The 23,846-nt window shown below is 45.0% G+C and overlaps 1 protein-coding gene across 1 annotated transcript in view; it reads right to left on the bottom strand.

Moving 5' to 3' along the window:
* The window catches only part of LOC137504813 (kinesin-like protein KIF28), a 538,857-nt gene that overhangs the window by 342,075 nt on the left and 172,936 nt on the right, over positions 1-23,846 (bottom strand). The window contains exons 4-6 of the mRNA XM_068233404.1: positions 18,939-19,145; positions 18,747-18,782; positions 7,816-8,040 (exon numbers count right to left, since the gene is read on the bottom strand). Of these exons, the coding sequence (XP_068089505.1) occupies positions 7,816-8,040; positions 18,747-18,782; positions 18,939-19,145 (468 nt within the window). The remainder of the gene's footprint in view (positions 1-7,815; positions 8,041-18,746; positions 18,783-18,938; positions 19,146-23,846) is intronic.

Below are 23,846 nucleotides of genomic sequence, written 5' to 3'. Positions count from 1 at the left end.
GTTAAAACCGGCTGTGCATGTGGATTCCTCTTCCCTCCCTCTCCCCCCTCTCCCCCCCCCCTTGTGGTGATTGATGGTGAACCTGAATATGAGATTGAGCAGATTTTGGATTCTCGCTGGGTGCGTAACTCGGTACAGTACCTTGTGCATTGGAAGGAGTATGGGCCTGAGGAGAGGTCTTGGGTGCCGGGTCATCGTATGCATGCTGAGGAACTTAGGAAAAAGTTTCATGAATTGCATCCTGAGAAGCCGCGCAAATCGTGTCCGGAGTCCACGCCTCAAGGAGGGGTACTGTGACGAATTTGGAAGAGGCAGCTGCGGTGAACCACGTTACCACCGCAGCTGCCAAGGTCTCCCTGCCTGCTGGGTCATCCGTGCCTCGGGCGTCTAGCACACCGAGGGCGGGGTTGTCAGCTGCTCATAAGGTCGCATTGTCGCCCGCGCACACACAGACAGGACCTTTATGCGAGGAGGAGGCGCGTCAGCTGACCGGCCGGTCGGCTGACGTCAGAGGAGATGCTCGCCACTCCTCATTGGCCGCTGTGAGTGGACGTGGCGGAAGGGTCTCCTCCGCTTCTTAAGCCGTCTTGGATCACTTGCAACTTTTCTGCTGTTGTGAATACTTCGTGTTAGCGCTCAGACCTTAGATAGTTCTATTGTTATTTACTCTATTGTATTACCTGTGCATGACTCTGGCTCGTCCTGACTATCCTATCTCTTAGTGATTCTGTACTTTTGCCCATCTGATCCTGTTGCCGACTCTGCCTGTTTTACCTCACTCCTCTGGCCTTCCGATTTTGTACTGTATCTGTCTGTCTGTTGCCGACCTTGCTAGTCTGACCTCTCTAACCCCACCAGAGAGCTCTGGTCTCTGGCGAGGGCTCCTGTACTGATAGTGCCCACCAGCATCTCTGGTGAGGTATCCCCAAATCTATCAGTTATTACTGTTGCACCAAGCACTACACTGTTACTTGCTATTTACGTTGTTCCTTACTATACTTGCATTATTGGTGATTCTGCAGATCACCATATAATCAGGTATAGTGTCTGGATTATTGGTGATACTGCAGATCACTCAATAACCAGACATCTGCTTATCGCTGACACCAATCGTTACAACTACCTCTTGAAGCTCATCAAGAGAATGCCAAGAGTGTGCAAAGCAGGGTTGCCAACCCAATTTTTCATTTTTCCTGGACAAAATGGTCAAAAAATCTGGACGCCACAAGTTTTGGACGGACAGAGGGCGGAGTCAGTAGCGAGCTTTTTAGGGAACTTCTTGTGAATTTCTGGAGGAAAGACACATAGCTGAAGCAAGGGATTATTGCATAAGGCTCATGCAAAACATCCCTCTTGAACTGGGAAGAATTGTTTCCCCATAAAAGAAAGGCTATGACTATGGTAGGATTAGAGTGTGAGCACCTCTGAGGACAGTCAGTGACATGACTATGTACTCATTAATGTGCTGCAGGAGATGTCAGTGCTATATAAATACATAATAATAATATGGTACAACATTAGACTATGACTATGGTAGGATTAGATTGTAAACTCCTCTGAGGACAGTCAGTGACATGCCTATGTAATCTGTAAATCCACAAGTACGTTTGGAATTGCACTCCACCGTCGAGGTGCTGGATCGAAGTAGTATACAAAAAATGTCCAGATGATCCGCACACTCAAAATGAACCAAGTTCAATGTTTTATTTTAAGTAAAGTGACACATGCCATTCCATAAACCACCGACGATTCGTTTCGGGGCCCCGTGGGGTCCCCTTTGTCAAGGTAACAAGCACAGAATGGTGACGAGGCCCACGGGGCCCCGAAACGAATCGTCGGTGGTTTATGGAATGGCATGTGTCACTTTACTTAAAATAAAACATTGAACTTGGTTCATTTTGAGTGTGCGGATCATCTGGACATATTTTATGTAATCTGTAAGGTGCTGCAGAAGATGTCAGTGCTATATAAATACATAATAATAATAATATGGTACAACATTAGACTATGACTATGGTAGGATTAGATTGTAAGCTCCTCTGAGGACAGTCAGTGACATGTCTATGTACTCTGTAAAGTGCTGCAGAAGATGTCAGTGCTATATAAATACATAATAATACGGTAGGACATTAGACTATGACTATGGTAGGATTAGATTGTGAGCTCCTCTGAGGACAGTCAGTGACATTACTATGTACTCTAAAGTGCTGCAGAAGACAACAGTGCAAAAGCCCAGGTAAGTAAAAGCCAACTAAGGTTTTCATCCCCTTCTGGGACTTCCTTTAAAGTGTACCTGAGACAGGAAAAAAAATATATACACACCTGGGGCTTCCTCCAGGCTGATCACCCCCTCGCTGTCCTCTGCCACATGGATCATCCACAATTGTCCCCCGGAAAGTCCTCTTGTCAGAACAGGTGCAGTCCGGCTTTCCATGTGCAGAATGCCCCAGACTGGAGGCTCTTTGGGGGCAATTGCAGACAATCCAAGGTGGTTGGGGACAGCAAGGGAGCAATCAGCCTGGAGGGGACTAGAGGAAGCTACAAGTATATATATATATATATATATATATATATATATATATATATATATATATATATATATATATATATATATATATATATATATTATTTTTTAAATCCCATCTTAGGTTGAAAATAAGCCACCAGCAAACAAGAAAGTGCTTACTCAATTGCCAAGTGCTGAGAAGCCAGCAATTCAGAGTAGCAAACACAGGGTTAATGACTGCATTCACGTAAAATCCACAAGCAGGCTGTGCTTCACAAGAACAAGATAGGAATCAAAGTTAGAAGGGAATGGGATAATAACAAATCACTCTGCTACAGCTTAATAGGTTTTCCCCTCTCACCATTCTCTGTAATCCTGAAGCCTGACGTACTGCATGGTTTGTCCTCACTGCAGGCAGGGTCTGTCTGAGCCTGAGGGTCGTGAGCACTTGAGCAGGAAGGTGCTGGTATTCTCTCTCAACGGTGGTAGCAATATTCATCCTCACCAGGCACATCCCTTTGAAAACCGCGGGCTGAGTAGCCGGTTCCACCCCCCACAGTGACATGTGCACTGACTGTTGACTCTCCCACCCACTCACCGGTGATTGGGCCGCACTCCTCCCAGGAAGTCTTGTGTGTTCCTTGCCAAGTTGCCAGGCAACTGCAGTCCTGTAGCCGAATCCTCACATGTGACTGCAGTGCCTGGAGAGAAAAAGAGTCCCTGGCGGCAGGCGGAGGAACACCCCCTGCAAAACTTCATCGGCACGCCTGCAAAATGAAATATCCGATGCGGCCAGCTTCTCCTGCTGCCCGACCTGACAGTAGCGCCGCCACGATTGCTCTTTGGACGGACGCCCAACAGAAAGTACGGACAGGAACGGACAGGTGTTTTTGGGGGGCATTTGTATGGACTGTTCGTATTTATACGGACGCTTGGCAACCCTGGTGCAAAGCAGTAATCAAAGCAAAAGGTGGCTACTTTGAAGATGGTAGAATATGACATATTTTCAGTTGTTTCACACTTTTTGGTTATGTACTATACTTCCACGTGTTAATTCATAGTTTGGATGCCTTCAGTGTGAATCTACAATGTTCATAGTCATGAAAATAAAGAAAACTCTTTGAATGAGAAGGTGTGTCCAAGCTTTTGGTCTGTACTGTATACATTAAAGAGACACTGAAGCGAAAAAAAAATGATGATATTATGATTTGTATGTGTAGCACAGCTAAGACATAAAACATTAAGATCAGATACATCAGTGTAATTGTTTCCAGTACAGGAAGAGTTGAGAAACTCTAGTTGTTATCTCTATGCAAACAAGCCATTAAGCTCTCCGACTAAGGGCTGGTTCAGACGGGCGTTTTTGTGGCGTTTAACGCAGCGTTTTAGATGCAGCGTTTTTTGGGATCTACTGCCATCCCATGCAAGTGAATGGGAGCGTTTAGAGCTGGCTTTTGCAGGCTTTCATGAAAGCCTGGCAGTAGATCCCAGCGTTGCGTCTAGTCTCAAAAGCAACATGCTGCTTTCAGAGGCAGTAAACGCGAGGATACAATAGCAGAGACCAGAACTGCTAGCCTTGAACACTTTTCAAAAGCTTTCAAAAGCTAGCTTTTAAACGCTGGTGTTTAAACGCTGGCGTTTGAACGCAATGCCAAGCAAAAGTTTAGCAGACGCCCGTGTGAACCAGCCCTAAGTTAGTCTTGGAGAGGGCTGTTATCTGACTTTTATTATCTCAAGTGTTTTCGGACTGTTTACTTTTTCTCTGCTAGAGGAGAGGTCATTACTTCACAGACTGCTCTGAAAGACTCATTTTGAATGCTGAGTGTTGTGTAATCTGCACATATTATAGAATGATGCAATGTTAGAAAAAAAACTATATACCTGAAAATAAAAGTATGAGAATATTTTCTTTGCTGCTAATCTTCTTGTAATTATTCATAGTACACAACCAATTCACTATATCATTTTTTTTTCGCTTCAGTGTCTCTTTAAAAAGTGGTGACAGTTGTGGCATTTTTCCTGATGTCTAGAAAGAGAAATAGTTATTTTTTCAATTTTTTTCTTCCTTTTCCCTTTAAAACTCATATAAAGTAAAATCATTCTTAGCCAAAGCTGCCACCCAAAGAAAGGCTAAATGGTGGCAAGAAAACTAGGTATAGATCATTTATTTGTGATAAGTAGTGATAAAGTTATTGGCTAATGAATGGGAGGTGTGTGAAATGTAGAAAGTTGCTCAGGTTTTTTAGGGGAAATACCCCAGGGTAGGGAAGTGGTTAATGCTACCACGGGAGAGGGACTCTGAAAGGGGCAGACCTTAAATAGACAATGCAATTACACCATAACCTGACCAATCCAGCCAGAACTACACCTCACAGCAGCCTCTGCTGCTAAACAAGAGAGTGACCTATTCATGTATTGCCCACAGCTGGCTAACGCCGGTGCCACAAGGTATAATATCGGTGTGTGCTCGCCCTACAACACTGATGGCGTGCGCACATTCATGCACACCTGCTGGGATGCCACTGTGGGAATCGCAGCTGAATGTGTGGTTTGGCTCCTGGACGCTCCAGAGTTGACGCTTGAGGCTCGGTCAGATAAGATTGTGGTATTATAAATAGTATACATATATAATATGCCCCTGGAGAAACTGTAGCGAAAAGTTCACTTTGAGTACACCAGAAAAAATATAGAAAGAGCACACCTTGTGATTGGAGAAAAAGTGTTTAAATTGCAACTTTGGAAAGCACTCTTCACTGTGAATCCTGTTAAAACTTGGAAAACTTGATTCTAATGACAAAACTGAAAATTTGAATAAGAAATTGGATTTTTTTCCTTACAGAACAAAATACAGATGACTACCTACATTACAGCAATAAACCTTTTTATATTTAGAAGGAAATTTGCCTACAATGTTAAGGCTTTTGTGCCACCCCTTGCTAAACTAAAATTTCTAAAAGTGCAGGATCCTGTTATTTTATATTTTAATATAAGGTGAACTTGGAGAACTTGGACAAATGTAATTTTTTAAATCAATTACTTCACTATGGAATAGATCCATGGAAAGTTTTAAATGTTTTCAGGCAATTTACTGTACTGAATAGGGATTATAAGTAATAAAATGGCCACCCCTTTAACCATTTTAGCCGCCCAGACGTGAAGCTCACGTCCGGGCGGCTGCTCAGCTGCGCTCTCCCGCTCCCGTGCGCGATCGCGGGCGCACCCCCGTGGTGTCCCCCGGTAGCCCTGGGATCAGTGAAAGGGAACATGGTTCCCGATCACCGATCTCTGTCCCCCGCAGAAAAACCGAAGCGCTCACCCAAGAAGCTTCAGCTCTTCTGCCCGGAAAAATTTCCGCATCCCCCTTGTACTTCCCCTTAGCGAGAAGTAAAAGGAGGGAAAACAAAAATGAAGGTGGCCATCTTGTGGCCAAATAGTAAAACTACATCAACACATTTTTTACATTACAATGTACACATCTAACAACATTAAAAAATAACTGTTTATGTCCCACAACAAAATATTCCCCAAATAAAATAATTAATGGAAAAAAAAATTACAATTGAAAAAAAAACAAAAACACATAAATAGTTACCTAAGGGTCTGAACTTTTTAAATATGCATTTGAAGGGGGTATACTACAAACATTTTTTAAATTATAAGCTTGTAAATAGTGATGGGCGCAAAACGGAAACAATGCACCTTTATTTCCAAATAAAATATTGGTGCCATACATTGTGATAGGGACAAAATTTAAATGGTATAATAACCGAGACATACGGGCAAATAAAATACATAGGTTTTAATTATGGTAGCATGGATTATTTTAAAGCTATAATGGTCGAAAACTGAGAAATAATGAATTTTTTCCATTTTTTAATTAATTAATCCTGTTAAAATGCATTTACAGTAAAGTGGCTCTTAGCAAAATGTACCACCCACAGAAAGCCCAATTAGTGGCGGAAAAAACAAGATATAGATCAATAAATTGTGATAAGTAGTGATAAAGTTATTAGTGAATTAATGGGAGGTGAAAATTGCTCCGATGCATAAGGTGAAAAATCCCTGCGAGCTGAAATGGTTAATGAATGTGAAAAATATAAATAAACAAAAAAATTAAGTGAAGGTTTTCAGGCCTGTAGATCATTTTCAAATAGTATAAAGCATATATTTGAATTACAGACTTTTAAAATACAAAGATGTAACTACATGTAATAAAAACAGTCCTGATGCCACGTTACAATACCCTCAATGGCCTAACACACGTTTTGCAGCTATAACAGTTGCCACTTCTTCAAAGGCAAAGCAACCCAGTCGGGATCTTCTCGCATGCGGAGGCGCTCCCCTTGTGATCGTGCTCCCAAGGATGGGAGCGCGTTCACGAGAGGCACACGTCTCACCCATGCATGCGCAGAAGATCCCAACCTGCCCACAGGTTGCGATCTTATGGAGGGGAGAGCGGAGGCCTGGCTTGGTAAAGAACTGCACTGTGGGATCTAACCAACTTCTAGGAGCTGATATAAGCCCCAGGTGAGTTTTTTTTTTTAAATGATGTAATCAGATGTAACCTTTAAAACCTTCACTTAGGTTTTTGTTTTATTCACATCTTTGACAATCTACTGTACTGTTAAATCTCTACGGTGCCTGTGCAGTATGCTCCTGGCTACGGTAGCTAGGACCACACAGACGCAGTGCACTTGAACTGCGCAAGTGAGCCACGGAGAGGGACCGGAGCATCGGTGAGTGGCTGCGCGGACACAGGTCAACTGCAGGGGGCTGGCAGAAGCCTCAGGTAAGTGAAACTCTTTTTTTAGTTTATGTCAGTTCCATTTTAAATCAATACCAGTTGCCTGGCTATCCTGCTGATATCTTCGGCTGAAATAGTGTCTGAATCACACACCTGAAACAAGCATGCAGCTAATTCAGTCAGACTTCAGTCAGAGCACCTGATCTGCATGGTCGTTCAGTGTCTATGGCTAAAAGTATTAAAGGGAAAGGATCAGCAGGACAGCCAGGCATTGTTTAAGTGGAAATAAATATGACAACCTCTATATTACTCTCGCTTTAGGGTCCCTTCAATAAAAATAATTATACAAACGTATGCAATATATACGAATACATATGAACAATAAATTTAGCAGTGTATTGAAGTAACCTAATACCTGAAATATACACCAACAGATTACATAATGAAAATTATGGCACGAGTAAAGGTGTAATCATAATGAAAGCTGAACTAAGTTCCAACATTTTCTTTATGCCTAATTATGCACAGAGCTGTTTCTTTGTGATTACTGAGCTACAAACTGTACCTGTTTGAAGTGAATGGTGATCAGCATGTGAGAGCGGCTGCTGCTGGAATTCATGCTAGTTGATGCAGTTGTTCTTGTTTTCTTCCCTTGTTCTATCAATCTTTCAATCTGTGTGTAGCTTTCACATGGCACTAATTTAAGTCCATCAACATAAAATCCCCGATGCTGGTCTTCTCGCACTTTTAGACTACCTGCCTTCTTGGATTTAGACAGTAAATCAGTAACCTAAATAAATGAGACAACCAACGAGAACAAAACAGGTATAGTATTCAAATGTTCAGTATCAGTCATGACAGGAAATTATAAGGATATTATTAACATGAGTGTAGACTGGAAACTTGAAATAAAAAGATTTCCCCATTCACATCAATGGCAAAAATGTAAAGGCTGCCATTCTCACAGTATTAAGGCTAGAGTCCCCAAACTTGTTGGCACAATTAGTCACTTGGTGACCGAGGTGAGAAATTCAGGGAAAGCATAAAACAGCCAATCAAATTTCAGCCATTTATTTAAAATGGGAAAATGTAAATTGCAGCCATTCTTACACTGTTAGTTACAGGGATCTCAAACTTGGCACAGTTGGTCACCGGGTGACTGGGATAAATATTCAGGAAAGTGGAAGGAGCCTAAAACAGCCAATTGAAATTCTCCTATTGATTTTCAAGGGGAATTGTAAGGAATCACGGAGACACCGCCGCTGAGACTAGCGGCATGGCAGCGGTGTCCGCGTATCAGCCGGCGGCTTCTGCCGTGCGGCTACAGGATAGTGTCTCGTCTGGTCCTTCTTCCGTACACAGGTGGAGGGCTACACGCGCGCGCTAGGAGACAGGACCTTTATGCAAGTAGAAGGGTAGTCAGCTGATCATGCCGATCAGCTGACTCCAGTGGGACTCTGGATTGGCTGAGTGGCTGGGGCGGCGCTACACAGCGCTCTGGCTTTATATACGGACAGCTTGTCAATTGCAGGTTGTCTGCTGTCGTGAATACTTACGTGTTAGCGATCCCAGGTGTCGAAACCAAGGACTTCACACCTAAGATTAGGATTGTATATGATTATTATCTGTGTATGACTCTGGCTATTCCTGACTATCCTTTACTCTAAAGGTAGCCATACACTGGTCGATTTGCCATCAGATTCGACCAACAGATAGATCCCTCTCTGATCGAATCTGATCAGAGAGGGATCGTATGGCTACCTTTACTGCAAACAGATTGTGAACCGATTTCAGCCTGAAACCGTTCACAATCTGTTGTGGTGGTGGTGGTGCTGCTGCCGCAAACCCAAACCTCCCCCCCCCCGCATACATTACCTGCTCCGCCGGCGCGACTGCCCCCGGTCACCGCTGCTCCGTCTCCGCTCTGGCCTCCAGGTCCGGCATGCTTTACTTCTTCCTGCCCGGCAGGAAGTTTAAACAGTAGAGCGCCCTCTACTGTTTAAACTTCCTGCCGGGCAGGAGGAAGTGAAGCATGCCGGACCCGGAGACCAGACCAGACTGGAGACGGAGCAGCGGTGACTGGGGGCAGTTGCGCCAACGGAGCAGGTAATGTATGCGGGCTCTATTGCGGCGGTTGTCGGGCACTCGAACGCCGCTAGCGACGCGCTCCCTACCTGTGGGCGATCGACGGTAATTTTCCGCACGGAGCGATCGACCGGATCGGATGAAATGGATCGAAATTCGGCGTGTAGCGGGAACGATGTGACAGCAGATTTGATCTCAGTGATCGAATCTGCTGTCAATCTGGCGGGAATCGGCCTAGTGTATGGCCAGCTTAAACGTTATTGTATTTCTGCCTATCTGATTCAAGTTGCTGACCCTGCCTGTTTACTGACACTGAATCAGCCTTCTGTTTCTGTACCTTATCTGTCCGGTAGTTAACGACTCGGCTTGTCTGACCTCACACCCTCATCAGTGGACATAGCCACTGATGAGGGATTGGTAGTTTACACCTGCTCCTCAGGTGAAGCTTTAGCAGCACAGTGTACACCTACCTATTAGGTGTTTCTCGGCTGCAGTACTGTGTTAATCACCTGCACCTCAGGAGTTTAACTCTGATACTTCTGTGTTATCTTTAGTATCTATTGTGTTATTGTCTTCGCTCAGCCAGGCTCTCCTACTCCTTAGGAGACCCTTGGCTGCAGTACGGTCTTATAGTTCCCCGCTCCACGGGAGACTGACATTACGCCTTACTGTTGCACCAAGCACGAATCTTTATATCAGTTTCCTGTGTCCCAGTTATACTTGCATTATTGGTGATTCTGCAGATCATCATATAATCAGGTATACATCTGTATTATTGGTGATACTGCAGATCACCAATAATCAGAGAACATCTGTTTAGCTGACACATATTGTTACAGAACAGCAGACCAACCATTATGGACGCACTACGCAGCCAAGTTGAAGGCCTAACCGCCTCGGTGAATAACTTCATCGGAGTGATTAACCAGCTGGGCGGTATGGACGAGCTCAGCTCGTCCATCACCGCCGGAGGCTGCCGCTCAGGCCCTGCTGGGCCGATTTGCATCAAATAAAGAGCAGCACATGCAGCCGGCACTTTGCCAGCCGCGTGTGCTGCCCGATCGCCGCCGCTCTGCGGCCATCCGCCGCGAGCAGTGGCGAAAGAGGGTCCCCCCAGCCGCCTGAGCCCAGCGTAGCCGGAACAAAAAGTTCCGGCCAGCGCTAAGGGCTGGATCGGAGGCGGCAGACGTCAGGACGTCGGCTGACGTCCATGACGTCACTCCGCTCGTCGCTATGGCGACGATGTAAGCAAAACAAGGAAGGCCGCTCATTGCGGCCTTCCTTGTTTATTCTGGGCGCCGGAGGCGATCGGAAGAACGCCTCCGGAGCGCCCTCTAGTGGGCTTTCATGCAGCCAACTTTCAGTTGGCTGCATGAAATAGTTTTTTTTTTATTAAAAAAAAACCCTCCCGCAGCCACCCTGGCGATTTAATCAGAACGCCAGGGTGGTTAATACCCAACAGACCCAGATCACTCAACTGTCTGGGTCAGTGCAGGTCCTCCAAACGGCTGTTAACGCAGTGCAATCCCCTTCGGTCACAGATCTTCGCATGTCAGTGCTCGAGAAGTTTTCAGGGCATAGGTCTGACTTTCAAAACTTTAGAAATCGGGTGTTATCCTACTTCGAATTGAGGCCTAACTTGTCAGGTTCCGAGCAACAAAGGGTGACTTTTATAAAGACCTTGTTATCAGGAGACTCGCAAACCTGGGCATATAGCCTTCAACCTGAAAACGAGGCTTTATCCTCAGTTCAGGAGTTCTTCAAAGCAATGGCTGTAATATATGATGATCCGGATATTTCGATCACTGCTGAGAGGAAACTCAAAGCTCTCCGGCAGGGTCGTAATTCCGTAGAAGTATATGCGGCAGAATTTAGAAAGTGGTCTGTGTCGGCTAGGTGAGGGTCATATGCTTTATTAGACTGCTTTCTCTCAGGACACCCTGAACCTAAAGCTATTGATGAAGCTTTTGCGTTGGCCGTGCGAGTTGATCGCCGGTTACGCTATCAGCAACAAACTCGTGGGAGGAATGCTGTAAGGTCCGTGTCCTACGCTTCCTCTTTACCCTCGTCGCCAGCAGATGAGCCGATGCAAATCGGATATTCTCGATTGACGCAAGTAGAAAAGGATCGCAGAAGATCTGAGAGGCTTTGTCTATATTGTGCAGAGGAAGGTCACATGGTACAAAATTGTCCCAAGAAGTCAGGAAACGCTGCCGCCTAGGAGTAGTTAGAGGTAATACCCTAGGCGCGCAGACTTTACCTCTAAGCAATAATCGTTTACTCCTTCCTTGTTCTGTTACTTGGGAGGGTCAGACCATATGTACTGAGGCCTTCGTGGACTCTGGCTCTGCAGCTAATTTTATAGACTACGACTTTGTAAAAAAACTTGGGATCCCATTAAATTCTTTGGATTGACAAGTGTTGGTCACTGAAGTAGATGACTCTCCTTTGCAATGTAGACAACCTCTCTCACAGAACCCATTGTTGTTGTGTACGATAGGGGTATTACACAAAGAAAAGTTACAGTTCCTCGTACTGCAAATGGCAACCTCTACCATTATCCTCGGTATGCAATGCTTGCAACTCCACTCACCTCAGATAGACTGGGCTTCAGGTCAGCTACTGAGCTGGTCAACCCACTGCCATCATCATTGTTTAGAGAGAGTTGCTATTTGAGCCACCAAGGTAGAGGTTAAAGGAGTGCCTATGCAATACGCAGAGTTCGCTGATGTGTTCTGTCCTAAGTCCGCGGATAAACTCCCACCCCATCGGAGTTTCAATTGCCCCATATATTTAAGATCTGGTTGTATGCCCCCCAGAGGTCATCTTTATAATTTGTCAGGGCCTGAAAAGCTGGCAATGCAGGAGTACATAAAGGAAAACCTGGCCAAAGGTTTCAACCGTCCTTCCCGGTCACCGGCCGGGGCTGGGTTCTTTTTTGTGCAAAAAAAGGACAGTGGTCTTAGGCCTTGTATTGATTATCGAGGTTTAAACAAGATCACAATAAAGAATCGCTATCCTTTGCCTCTGATAGACGATCTGTTTGCCCAAGTAACCAATGCCAGTATTTTCTCCAAGTTAGACTTGCGTGGGGCATACAACCTGGTACGCATCAGGGACGGTGACGACACGCCCGACGGGCATTACGAATATCTGGTTATGCCCTTCGGGTTGTGTAACGCCCCTGCCGTCTTCCAGGAGTTGATCAACGAGGTTTTCAGGGAGGTATTGGGAAAGTTTGTGTTGGTTTATCTTGACGACATATTGATCTTTTCTCCAAATCTTACTGAGCATCGGAAACATGTCAAATTCGTGTTAAGGAAATTAAGACAGAATTCGCTGTACGCAAAACCTGAGAAGTGCCTCTTCGAGGTCACTAAGGTTCCTTTTCTGGGTTACATTATTTCCACTGCCGGTGTCTCGATGGATCCAGAGAAGGTCTCAGCCATCTTGGAGTGGCCTCAACCTGTGGGATTGAAGGCACTCCAAAGATTTCTTGGCTTTGCCAACTACTATAGGAAATTCATCAAGGGTTTTTCCTCGGTAGTAGCCCCCCTTACCAGTCTTACCAAAAAGGGGGCTGATCCATACCATTGGACGTCAGAGGCGCAGGTAGCCTTTGCCACTCTGAAAAAATTATTTTGCTCTGCACCTATCCTGAGACATGTAGATGTCACCCTTCCTTTCATTCTGGAGGTGGATGCATCAGAGATTGGGGTTTGAGCTGTACTGTCTCAGCGCTCAGGTCCACAAGGTAAACTGCACCCATGTGCCTTTTTCTCCCGTAGATTCTCTCCTGCTGAGAGAAACTACGATATTGGCAATCGGGAGCTGCTGGCTATTAAGTTGGCCTTTGAAGAGTGGCGTCATTGGCTGGAAGGTGCAGAACATACTATCACGGTTTACACAGACCACAAGAACTTAGAGTACATCAGAGGGGCCAAGAGGCTCAGCCCCCGACAGGCCTGCTGGTCTTTATTTTTCTCTAGGTTCAGATTTGTTATTACATATACACCAGGTAGCAAGAACGTCAAGGCTGACGCGCTATCTAGATGCTTCGAGCCTGAGACAGTTCAACATTTAACCCCAGAGACCATACTACCTCAAAGGGTGGTTTTGGCAGCTACTGAGACTTGGGAGAACTGGGCCACTACTCTGAGTGTTTATCAACAGGACATCCCTAAAGGGAAACCTGAAGGGGTTATGTTTGTACCACTTCCTTTCCGCCTCTAACTCCTTCAACTCTTTCACTCCCATAAGAATGCTGGGCATCCTGGGGCTGCCCGAACTCAGGATTTGCTTGCCAGGTGTGTGTGGTGGCCTTCCCTGGCGCTGGATTGTAAGGAGTTTGTGCGAGAGTGCTCTGTCTGTGCCAAAAGTAAGCCCTCTCGTCAGGCATCAGTCGGTACATTACAACCCCTGCCGGTACCAAGCGAACCTTGTACCCACTTGTCCATGGATTTTGTGGGTGAACTCCCCAGGTCTGAGGGAAAGAAGGTCATTTGGGTGGTAGTCGATAGGTTCAGTAAGATGGCTCACTTTGTTCCGTTAAAAGGACTCCCCTCAGCTCAAGAGTTGGCTGATCTCTTTATTCGGCACGTTTTCCGGCTGCATGGTATTCCGAAGAATGTAGTGTCAGATAGGGGAGTCCAGTTTGTTTCGAAGTTTTGGAGGGCTTTTTGTCATCAGTTGGGCATGGACCTTTCGTTCTCATCAGGCTACCACCCACAGACCAATGGTCAAACAGAGAGAGTCAACCAGTCCTTAGAACAATTCCTCAAGTGTTATGTGGCCGATGCCCAGTCAGATTGGGTCAAATTCTCGCCGTTTGCGGTATTTGCACACAATAATCTGAAAAGCTCTTCCACTGGGTTTTCTCAGTTTCAGGTGGTATCAGGGAGGTCTCCTAAGTTTTCTCCGCTACCCGTGGTATCAACTCCTTTTCCGGCCTTGGAAGATTGGCAAAAGGCCTTAAAGGAGATATGGAGGTTGGTCAAAGATAACCTGGGTAGGGCGTTTCAGACACAGAAGAAACAGGCAGACAAAAGGCGATCTATAGAGTGAAGCTTTTCACCAGGGGACATGGTTTGGGTTTCTACTCGGCATTTGGCATTGAAGCAACCGTCACCTAAGTTGGGTCCCCGATTTATTGGCCCATACACAGTGTCTAAAAACATGAATGCAGTCACATATGTAGTTGACATCCCAGCCAGCATGAGAGGTGTGAGGTCATTTCATGTTTCTTTACTGAAGCCTGCGGTGCATGTGAGTTCCTCTCCCCCCCCCTGTGATGGTCGATGACCAACCGGAATATGAGATCGAGAAAATTTTTTAGATTCTCGTTTGGTACAGAATTCTGTACAATACCTGGTTCATTGGAAGGGATATGGGCTGGAGGAAAGGTCTTGGGTGCCAGAGGCTCGCATGCATGCCGAGGATTTAAAGAGAGAATTTCATAAACTACACCCTGGGAAGCCTGGTGGGAAGTGTCCGGAGTCCACTACTCAGGAGGGGGGTACTGTAAGGAATCGCGGAGACACCGCCGCTGAGACTAGCGGCATGGCGGCGGTGTCCGCGTATCAGCCGGCGCCTTCTGCCGCGCGGCTACAGGATAGTGTCTCATCTGATCCTTCTTCCGTACACAGGTGGAGGGCTACGAGCGCGTGCGCTAGGAGACAGGACCTTTATGCAAGTAGAAGGGGAGTCAGCTGATCACGCCGATCAGCTGACTCCAGTGGGACTCTGGATTGGCTGAGTGGCTGGGGCGGCGCTACACAGCGCTCTGGCTTTATATACGGACAGCCCGTCAGTTGCAGGTTGTCTGCTGTCGTGAATACTTACGTGTTAGCGCTCAGACCTTAGACTAGATCCCAGGTGTCGAAACCAAAGATTAGGATGGTATATGATTATTATCTGTGTATGACTCTGGCTATTCCTGACTATCCTTTACTCTAAACGTTATTGTATTTCTGCCTATCTGATTCAAGTTGCCGACCCTGCCTGTTTACTGACACTGAATCAGCCTTCTGTTTCTGTACCTTATCTGTCCGGTAGTTAACGACTCGGCTTGTCTGACCTCTCACCCTCATCAGTGGGCATAGCCACTGATGAGGGATTGGTAGTTTACACCTGCTCCTCAGGTGAAGCTTTAGCAGCACAGTGTACACCTACCCATTAGGTGTTTCTCGGCTGCAGTACTGTGTTAATCACCTGCACCTCAGGAGTTTAACTCTGATACTTCTGTGTTATCTTTAGTATCTATTGTGTTATTGTCTTCGCTCAGCCAGGCTCCCCTACTCCTTAGGAGACCCTTGGCTGCAGTACTGTCTTATAGTTCCCCGCTCCACGGGAGACTGACATTACGCTTTACTGTTGCACCAAGCACCAATCTTTATGTCAGCTTCCTGTGTCCTAGTTATACTTGCATTATTGGTGATTCTGCAGATCATCATATAATCAGGTATACATCTGTATTATTGGTGATACTGCAGATCACCAATAATCAGAGAACATCTGTTTAGTTGACACATATCGTTACAGGAATATTTAAATTGCTACCATTCTCACACTGTTTATGGCAGAGGCCTCAAACCTGCTACAGTCAGTCATTGGTTGACTAGGGTTAAAATTCAGAAAAGGGTGTGGAGCTAAAAACAGCCAAACAGATTGGTTTCATTTCAATTGAAAAATTTAAATTATTAAAGTGGCACTGAAGCGGAAAAAAAATAATTATGATATAATGAATGGATTGTGTAGTACGGATAATTAATAGAACATTAGTATCAAAGAAAATAGTCTCCTATTATTTTCAGTTATATATATATTTTTTGTTTTTTTTAACATTGCATCATTCTCTTATATTTGCAGTTTACACACTACACTCAGCATTCTAAATGATTTCACAGAGCAGGCTAATGAACTTTTGAACTTATCTCTGCAGAAAAAACTAAATACAGTGACAGACAGTTGCGATAATAAGCTTCAGAAGACAAAGCTCTCTGCGACTTTGAAAGCCAGAGAGTTCAGGGAAACTTTTTTGCATAGATAACAACTGGAGTTTCTTAACTCTTCCTGTACTGGAAACAATATTAGACTCCTATCTCTGCTGTTAATGTTTTATTTCTTAGATGTAGTACAGATACAAATCATTATATTATAAGTTTATTTTCACTTCAGATTCCCTTTAATGCCAAGGACACCAAACCTCACAAACGTGGTCATTGAGTGACTGTGTGTCAAGGTTAGAAAAGATGGTCGTTGCCAACAACAACTAAATTCATACCCTGGCAACGCTGTGTCATCAGCTAGTAGACTATATAACAATTAAAACCTGCTAAACGCACTGTCATCTTACTTTTGTGTTTCAATAAAATCCGTTTTAATAATTGATTGTCTGTTCATCTGGAGAGGTAAGATTACTTCTCTTATCTTATTTTATATAGATATATCAATATACAATTGGGCGCCTCCTGTTTAATATTTTAGTTATAACGCCTCAGGAGGTTATACCTTTAGTCTTAGGGCTCTTTCACATTAGGGCAGATTTTGTGCGTTAACGCAAACGGCTAACGTTTGCGTTAACCAAGGTAAAATGAAAGTCCATTTTCCTTTCACACTCGACGGTGCATTTCGATGCATTGCGATTCCGACGCACCCGGGCGCAGTTTTTCCTCCAACGCACCCGCGAATCAGCGTTTTCCGTTGGGTTTAATTACCAGCTACCGCCGCTGATTGCGTCGCGCCGCAGATACCCGACGACACACCGCAGGCAGACAACGCGTGCAGGAGAACGGCTCCTGCACGCGTTGTCTGATGTGAAAGAGCCCTTAGTGTCTCACTAATCCTAAAGATCTAAAGGAGAGAGAGACCATCCAGTTCCAGTGAAATTCTGGCAAACAGAGAGGGGACGGTTATTTCCCTATAGGCTTATACGGTGGTTGCAAGGATTGCAACCCTTCCTTTGAGAGTATAAATTGTTCGCGATTTAAACCAGCACATCTTCAGACCCCCCAACCATCCTGAATTCAGCGGGACTGCCTCGGATTTGGGGGTCTGTCCCACTGTCCCCGGCAACCTCCTTGTGTCCCGAGGACAGAGGAGGTTAAAAAACTATTGGGGCACCAGCCATGCGCCGGTGAATGATGTGGGGATGCAGGTGGAGGAGGGCGAAGCCATTCTTCCATCCCTTTCCATGGTCCCCCCTCCAGTGTCCCCTTGCAGAGTAATGGCGTAGCGGTGCGGGAGTTTACCTCATTCTCATGCGTTCCAGTGGTCAGCTTCTTTCTACTTCCTGTTTCCCATGACACGTAATGCTGAGAAACAGAAAGTAGAGAGAAGCTGGTCGCCAGAACGCATGGAGAGGTGAGATGCACTCCCACACCGCTGCACCAATACTCTGCAAGGGGACACAGGAGGGGGGCCCATGGAGAGGAAGTAATGATGTTGGCCCCCATCCCTGCATCCCCACATTATGCACCGCTGGCACAGCAATCAGGTGGCACCCTCCTAATGCCACCTTCCTCCCTACCCACTGGCACCCTCATCCCACCCACAGTGGCATAACCCTCTTCTACTCACTAGCACCTTCATCCCCACCCAATGGCACCCTCCTCCTACCCACTGGCAACTTCCTCCCCACCAAGTGGCACTCTCCTCCTAACCATGGCACCTTTTTCGCACAGTCCCGTACAAAAAGGATATCTATAATGCAAAGGAAATGTTTGATTGGCCACATATATAAAGAACTCCAAACCTCAACCCCCAGGAGCAAGCCCTGTAGTTGGATGCAGCGATCTTTTATTGTCGCAGCTCAGAAGTCTCCCTCTTATCACAGATTATTACCTCCCTCTCATCATAGATGTGACATGTCCAATTCCTTTCTTCAATTCTTTCCCTTCTGTTTTATTTTCTCTAACTGTTTTTAATCAGCTGTTGCTTTTCCTCACAAATCAGCCAACCACTCTTTTGCACCCCACTCATGTTTCTCTGTGTCATGTTACTTTTTCTTCATTCCCTTAGCTTGCAGCTTTCTCTCTCTCCATCTTTTCTCTTATCCACTCAGGCACAGTAACTTATTTTACATTTTTCATTCTCTTCATTCTCTTATTCACCCTGGCATAGTAACTGGTTACAATCAGCTGTCTCCCCTTTGTAAACAAATCTTACAATTCATGGCTTCTCAATTCTCTCCTTACTTTCTCTCCTCACTTTTCAAATTTACCTCCTTCTTAGGAGAATGTGGGTGTGGCCTCAGCTAAGAAAGAAATGTGCCAGTGTTGTAAGTATATTTGTAGTTGTTTTATATTTATAACATACAGCAGTTTTAATACAATGTACTGAAGTTTCCCTTCTGACAAATAGTTTATATAGAATAATCTATTCTATGCAATTACAGCAGAGATTGATATTTACCTGCTCATTATAAATTTCCAGCATACTGAAAGTTACCTGAAAAGATAATGGCACAACTTTCATTATCATACATTAGTATATTGTAGTAGAAAATAAATTGCCTTTATTCACAGGAGTACATTGTTTATCAGAGTATGAGACATACAATTTTTAGATTTTTTTTATATAGAATTGTATTCTAGTAGTATTTACCTGGTAATGTCTGTTATTGTTTTGACTACTTTCAATGGCTCTGAACAGTTCTTCACAAACAACCGGAATGATACCTCGATTTGAACCATAGCCAATCATAGAATAGCTTTTCCCTGAACCTGTCTGTCCATAGGCAAGCAAAGTAGCATTGTAGCCTTGCCAGGCGTTATCTATTACCCCTTGACCAAGCTCTTGAAACACTCTTTTCTGGAAAAAGGAAGGGAAAAAATTAGTTTGAAGAAAAAAATTCCGCCGTTAATTGTCCCACATATATATATTATACAAATTTTCCACACAAAAGTGAGTACACCTTTCACATATTTGTAAATATTTTATTATATCTTTTCATGGGACAACACTGAAGATATGACACTTTGATACAATGTAAAGTAGTCAGTGGACAACTAGTATAACAGTATAAATGTTCTTACACAATAAAATAACACAACGCACAACCATTAAGGTCTGAATTGCTGGCAACAAAATTGAGTACACCCCTACGTGAAGAATATAAAAATTCTGCCCAATATGACATTTTCCCTGCCCAGGGTCATGTTACTTGTTAGTGTTACAAGGTCTTAGGTGGGAATAAGTATAAGGCGTGTTAAATTTGGTGCTATTGTTTTCAGGGTCTCATACTGGTCACTGTAAGCTCAACATGGCACCTCAAGGCAGAGAACTCTCTGAGGGTCTTAAAAAAATAATTTTTAATCTACATAAAGATAACCTAGGCTATAAGAAGATCGCCAACAATGTGAAACTGAGCTGCAGCACAGTGGATAAGATAATACAGTGGTGTTATGAGACAGATTCCACTCAGAACAGGCCTCGCCAAAGTTGACCAAAGATGTTGAGTACACATGCTAAGCATTTTATCCAGAGGTTGTATTTTACAAATTGACATATGAATGCTGGCAGCATTATTAAAGAGGTTGAAGGGGGGAGGGTTTCAGACAGTCAGTGCGTAGACTGTACACCATACATTGCATCAACTTGGTCTGCATAACGGTCATCCCAGATCATAAAAAATAGAACTAAAAATCATTTATACTGAAAAGAAAGCTAGTAAAATCGATAGTAAAGGGTTAAGAATTAGTTAAAAAATAAATTACACTGCTGTTTACAAATTCATGACAGCCTGCATGAGAGGGACTCTTACCGACATACAGCCTCCTTCGGTAAGAGTCCCTCTCAAGCAGGCTGTCATGAATATGTAAAAAGCAGAGTGATTTATTTTTTAACTAATTCTTAGCCCTTTACTATCCCTTTTACTAGCTATCTCTTCAGAATGAATCATTTTCAGTTTTATTTTTTTTTTTAAATTTTGCAATAGTGGCAATCTAATAATGATGCACAAAAATGCCCCCAAACAGTTTGCTCAAGACAAGCAGACAAAGGTCATGGATTACTGGAACCATGTCCTGTGGTCTGATTATACTACAATAAACTTATTTGGTTCAAATGGTGTCAACTAGTATGTGTGGCGACAAACAGGTGAGAAGTACAGAGAAAATTGTATCTTGCCTACCCTAAAGCAAAGTGGTAGGAGTGTCATGGTTTAGAGCTGCATGTTCATTGAGGGAGCCATGAATGTCAACATGTAAACATGTACTGTGACATACTGAAGCAGAGTATAATCCCCTCCATTCGGAAAGTGGACTGCAGGGCAGTATTCTAACATGATAATGACAAATACACCTCACCTCCAAGATGATTACCACTTTGATAAAGAAATGGAGGGTAAAGGTCAGGCCAAGCATGTCTCCAACCCTAAGCCCTATTGAGCACCTGTGGAGCATCCTGAAAAGGAAGACTGAGAAGTGCATTGTCTCTAACATCCACCAGCTTCCTGATGTTGTCATGGAAGAGTTTTGTAAAAGAATCAGAAGAAAAGCTCTACTTGTGTTTTAAAAGTATCCCTGAGAGAGCAGCTCATCTTGTTGTGGTGATGGCATGCTGCTTTCTCTCCCATGGGTGAAAAACCTCTGATACTTTTACAACACAGGGGCCCATATGCAATTAACTTTTTCTTCTGAGTTTTCTCCTAGGGGATATTTTTAAACTTGTCAATAAAATGCCTTTTAAGCCACCAGCAATCAAGAAAATACTCAAAATAATTTTGATAGTACTTTTTCACCTACTTTTTGGTACTTTTTTAGTTGTAAAGTGCTGGGAAGTTTTTTTAAATCGAAGATAAAAAATTATCTCCTTATTAACTTTTTCTCCTGAGTTTTCTCCTAGGAGATAATTTTTCATCTTCAATTTAAAAGAACTTTTAGCACTTTGCAATGGAAAAAGTGTCAAAAGGTTGGTGAAAAAGTACTGTCAAAATTATTTTGAGTACTTGTTTGCTTGCTGGTGGTTTAAAAGGCATTTTATTTACAAGTTGCGAAAATATCACCTAGGAGAAAACTCAGGTGAAAAAGTGAGTTGCATATGGTCCAAGGCCATATGCAATTCACTTTTTCTCCTCAGTTTTCTCCTAGGTGAAATGTTTACACCTTGGCAATTGTCATGATCGATGTTAGCGCACAGAGAGACTCTGATTATTGGCGATCTGCAGTATCACCAAGAATGCAGATATATACCCGATTATTGGTGATCTGCAGAATCACCGATAATACAGATATATTGCTAACCTCTGGGCACCTCAGCAAAAGTAACACAATAAAGACAGTAATATCACAGAAGTGTGGAAATATCCACCTCACGGTAATTCCTCAGAGGTGTGGTTACCTCTGAATGGGAACCCCGTGAGTGAGATCCTCTAACCAGGCTGAGTGAGGAATCTCGACCCCTAGCAGTAATCGTCTGCTTGGGGCAGGCGTCTCGGAGAGGCAAGCCTCAGAGATAACCCTCCAGTGGGAGACGTTCCACTGAAGGGAGAAAGGTCAGACAGGCAAGGGTTCGGCAACAGAGATGACGGCAGCGGTACAGGAGCGGAAGACAAAAGAGTAATCGGTAAACGGGCAGAGGTCAGCAACAAGGATCAGATAGGCAAAGGTACAAGATCAGCAAGAGATAGAGTAGTCAGGGATAGCCAGAGTCAAAACACAGATCAATATACAATAATATTCCTAAGCTAAGGTGTGTAATCCTTAGTATCAACACCAGGGCACTGCACTAAGGTCTGAGCGCTAACACAAAAGTGTATTCACGACAGCAGACAACTTGCCACTGACAGGCAAGTTGTATTTGTAGCTAGAGAGCTACTCAGTGCCGCCGCAGAGCCCCAACCAATCCAGACACCTCCTGAGGTCAGCTGACTAGTGAGTCAACTGAGCCTCCTACGTAGGAAGTAAAAGTCCTGCCTCTTTGCGCGCGCGTGCGACCCTTTGACTCTGGGTAATGGAGAGGCCAGGCCCTGGGTCCGCGTCCGACTGCGGACTGAAATCCGCCTGCTGCCATGCGAGACCCGCCGCTGTGTCGCCAGTCGCGGCGGCGGTGTCCCTAGCAGAGTGTGCCGGCTGCTCCGCATGAGCAACTGAGTCAGCCGGCTGGGAAGCGGAGGCCGCCGCCATGCTGTCCTGCGCGGCGGCGGCGGTCCCGCTATTCCTCACAGTAACCCCCCCTACCCTTTGAGGAGTGGACTCCGGACCCTTCCTACCCGGTTTCTCAGGATGTAACTGATGGAACTTCTTCTTTAATTTCTCAGCATGCATGCGATTCTCAGGTACCCAAGATCTGTCCTCCACCCCATACCCTTTCCAATGGACCAGATACTGTACAGAATTCTGTACCAGCCGGGAATCCAAAATTTTCCCAACCTCGTACTCTGTCTGGCCCTCCACTATCACTGGGGGGGGGGGGGGGAGAGATATCCACATATACTGCTGGTTTCAACAACGAAACATGGAACGATCTCACACCTCTCATGCTGGCTGGGAGATCAATCCCATACGAGACCTCACTGATCATTTGGGCCACCGGGTAAGGCCCTATGAACTTGGGCCCCAACTTGGTGGACGGTTGTCTTAGTGCCAAATGTCTTGTTGACCACCACACCATGTCCCCAGGAGAAAAGTGCCACTCAACAGACCGTCTCTTGTCGGCCTGTTTCTTTTCATTCTGGAAGGCTATTCCCAAATTCTCCTTTACTTGTCCCCAAAGATTTTTTAAAACCTTCTGCCACTCTTCCAGGGCTGGGAAGGGAGAGGAGCACACCAGCAATGGGGAAAATTTAGGGGACCTTCCTGACACAACCTGAAAAGGGGACAAGCCCGTTGAAGCACTTCTCAAGTTGCTGTGAGCAAACTTAGCAAAGGGTAAGAATTTAACCCATTCTGTTTGTGCATCTGCCACATAGCACCTCAGGAATTGTTCCAGTGCCTGATTAACCCTCTCGGTCTGCCCGTTGGTCTGTGGGTGTGTTAGGTTGCGGGAAGAGCTGTTGACCGCCCCACTATGATACGGACCATCCAAGCGCAGAGTCTAAGTGACCACGGGTCTTCACCCACGACCCCTTGAGGGGGAAGCAGGACCACTACCCCAAGAGGGGGAAATGGAACTTCGCTGCCTAGTGCCCACCAGGTTGCGCTCAGGATAATCCCACAGTGGGTTGGAGAACAGGTGACGTCTCAGTGTGGAGAGCCAGGTACAGTCGTACTCGGGGTCAAGACAAGCCAAGGTCAGGGCAGGCGGAGATCAGAATGGTCAGGGACAGGCCGGAGGTCGAGGCAGGCAGCAGACGGTCAATAGCGGAGAGACAAGCCAGGGATCGAGACGGGCAGCAGACAGGAGTAGTCGAGGTCACAAGCCAAGGGTCAATACCAGGAAAACAATCAGTACAATAACAGGTTCACTGGGCACACGCTGTATGAACAAACAGCACTGAACTAAAGGGCAGGCCTGTTTAAATAGAGCAAATGGGCGCCAAAATGAGCGCCTGCGCATGCGCGCAGCGAGGAG

The sequence above is a fragment of the Hyperolius riggenbachi genome, chromosome 4 (assembly GCF_040937935.1).
Source record: "Hyperolius riggenbachi isolate aHypRig1 chromosome 4, aHypRig1.pri, whole genome shotgun sequence".
In the NCBI taxonomy this organism is placed as follows: Eukaryota; Metazoa; Chordata; class Amphibia; order Anura; family Hyperoliidae; genus Hyperolius; species Hyperolius riggenbachi.
This window is presented reverse-complemented; position numbering and strand designations above follow the sequence as displayed.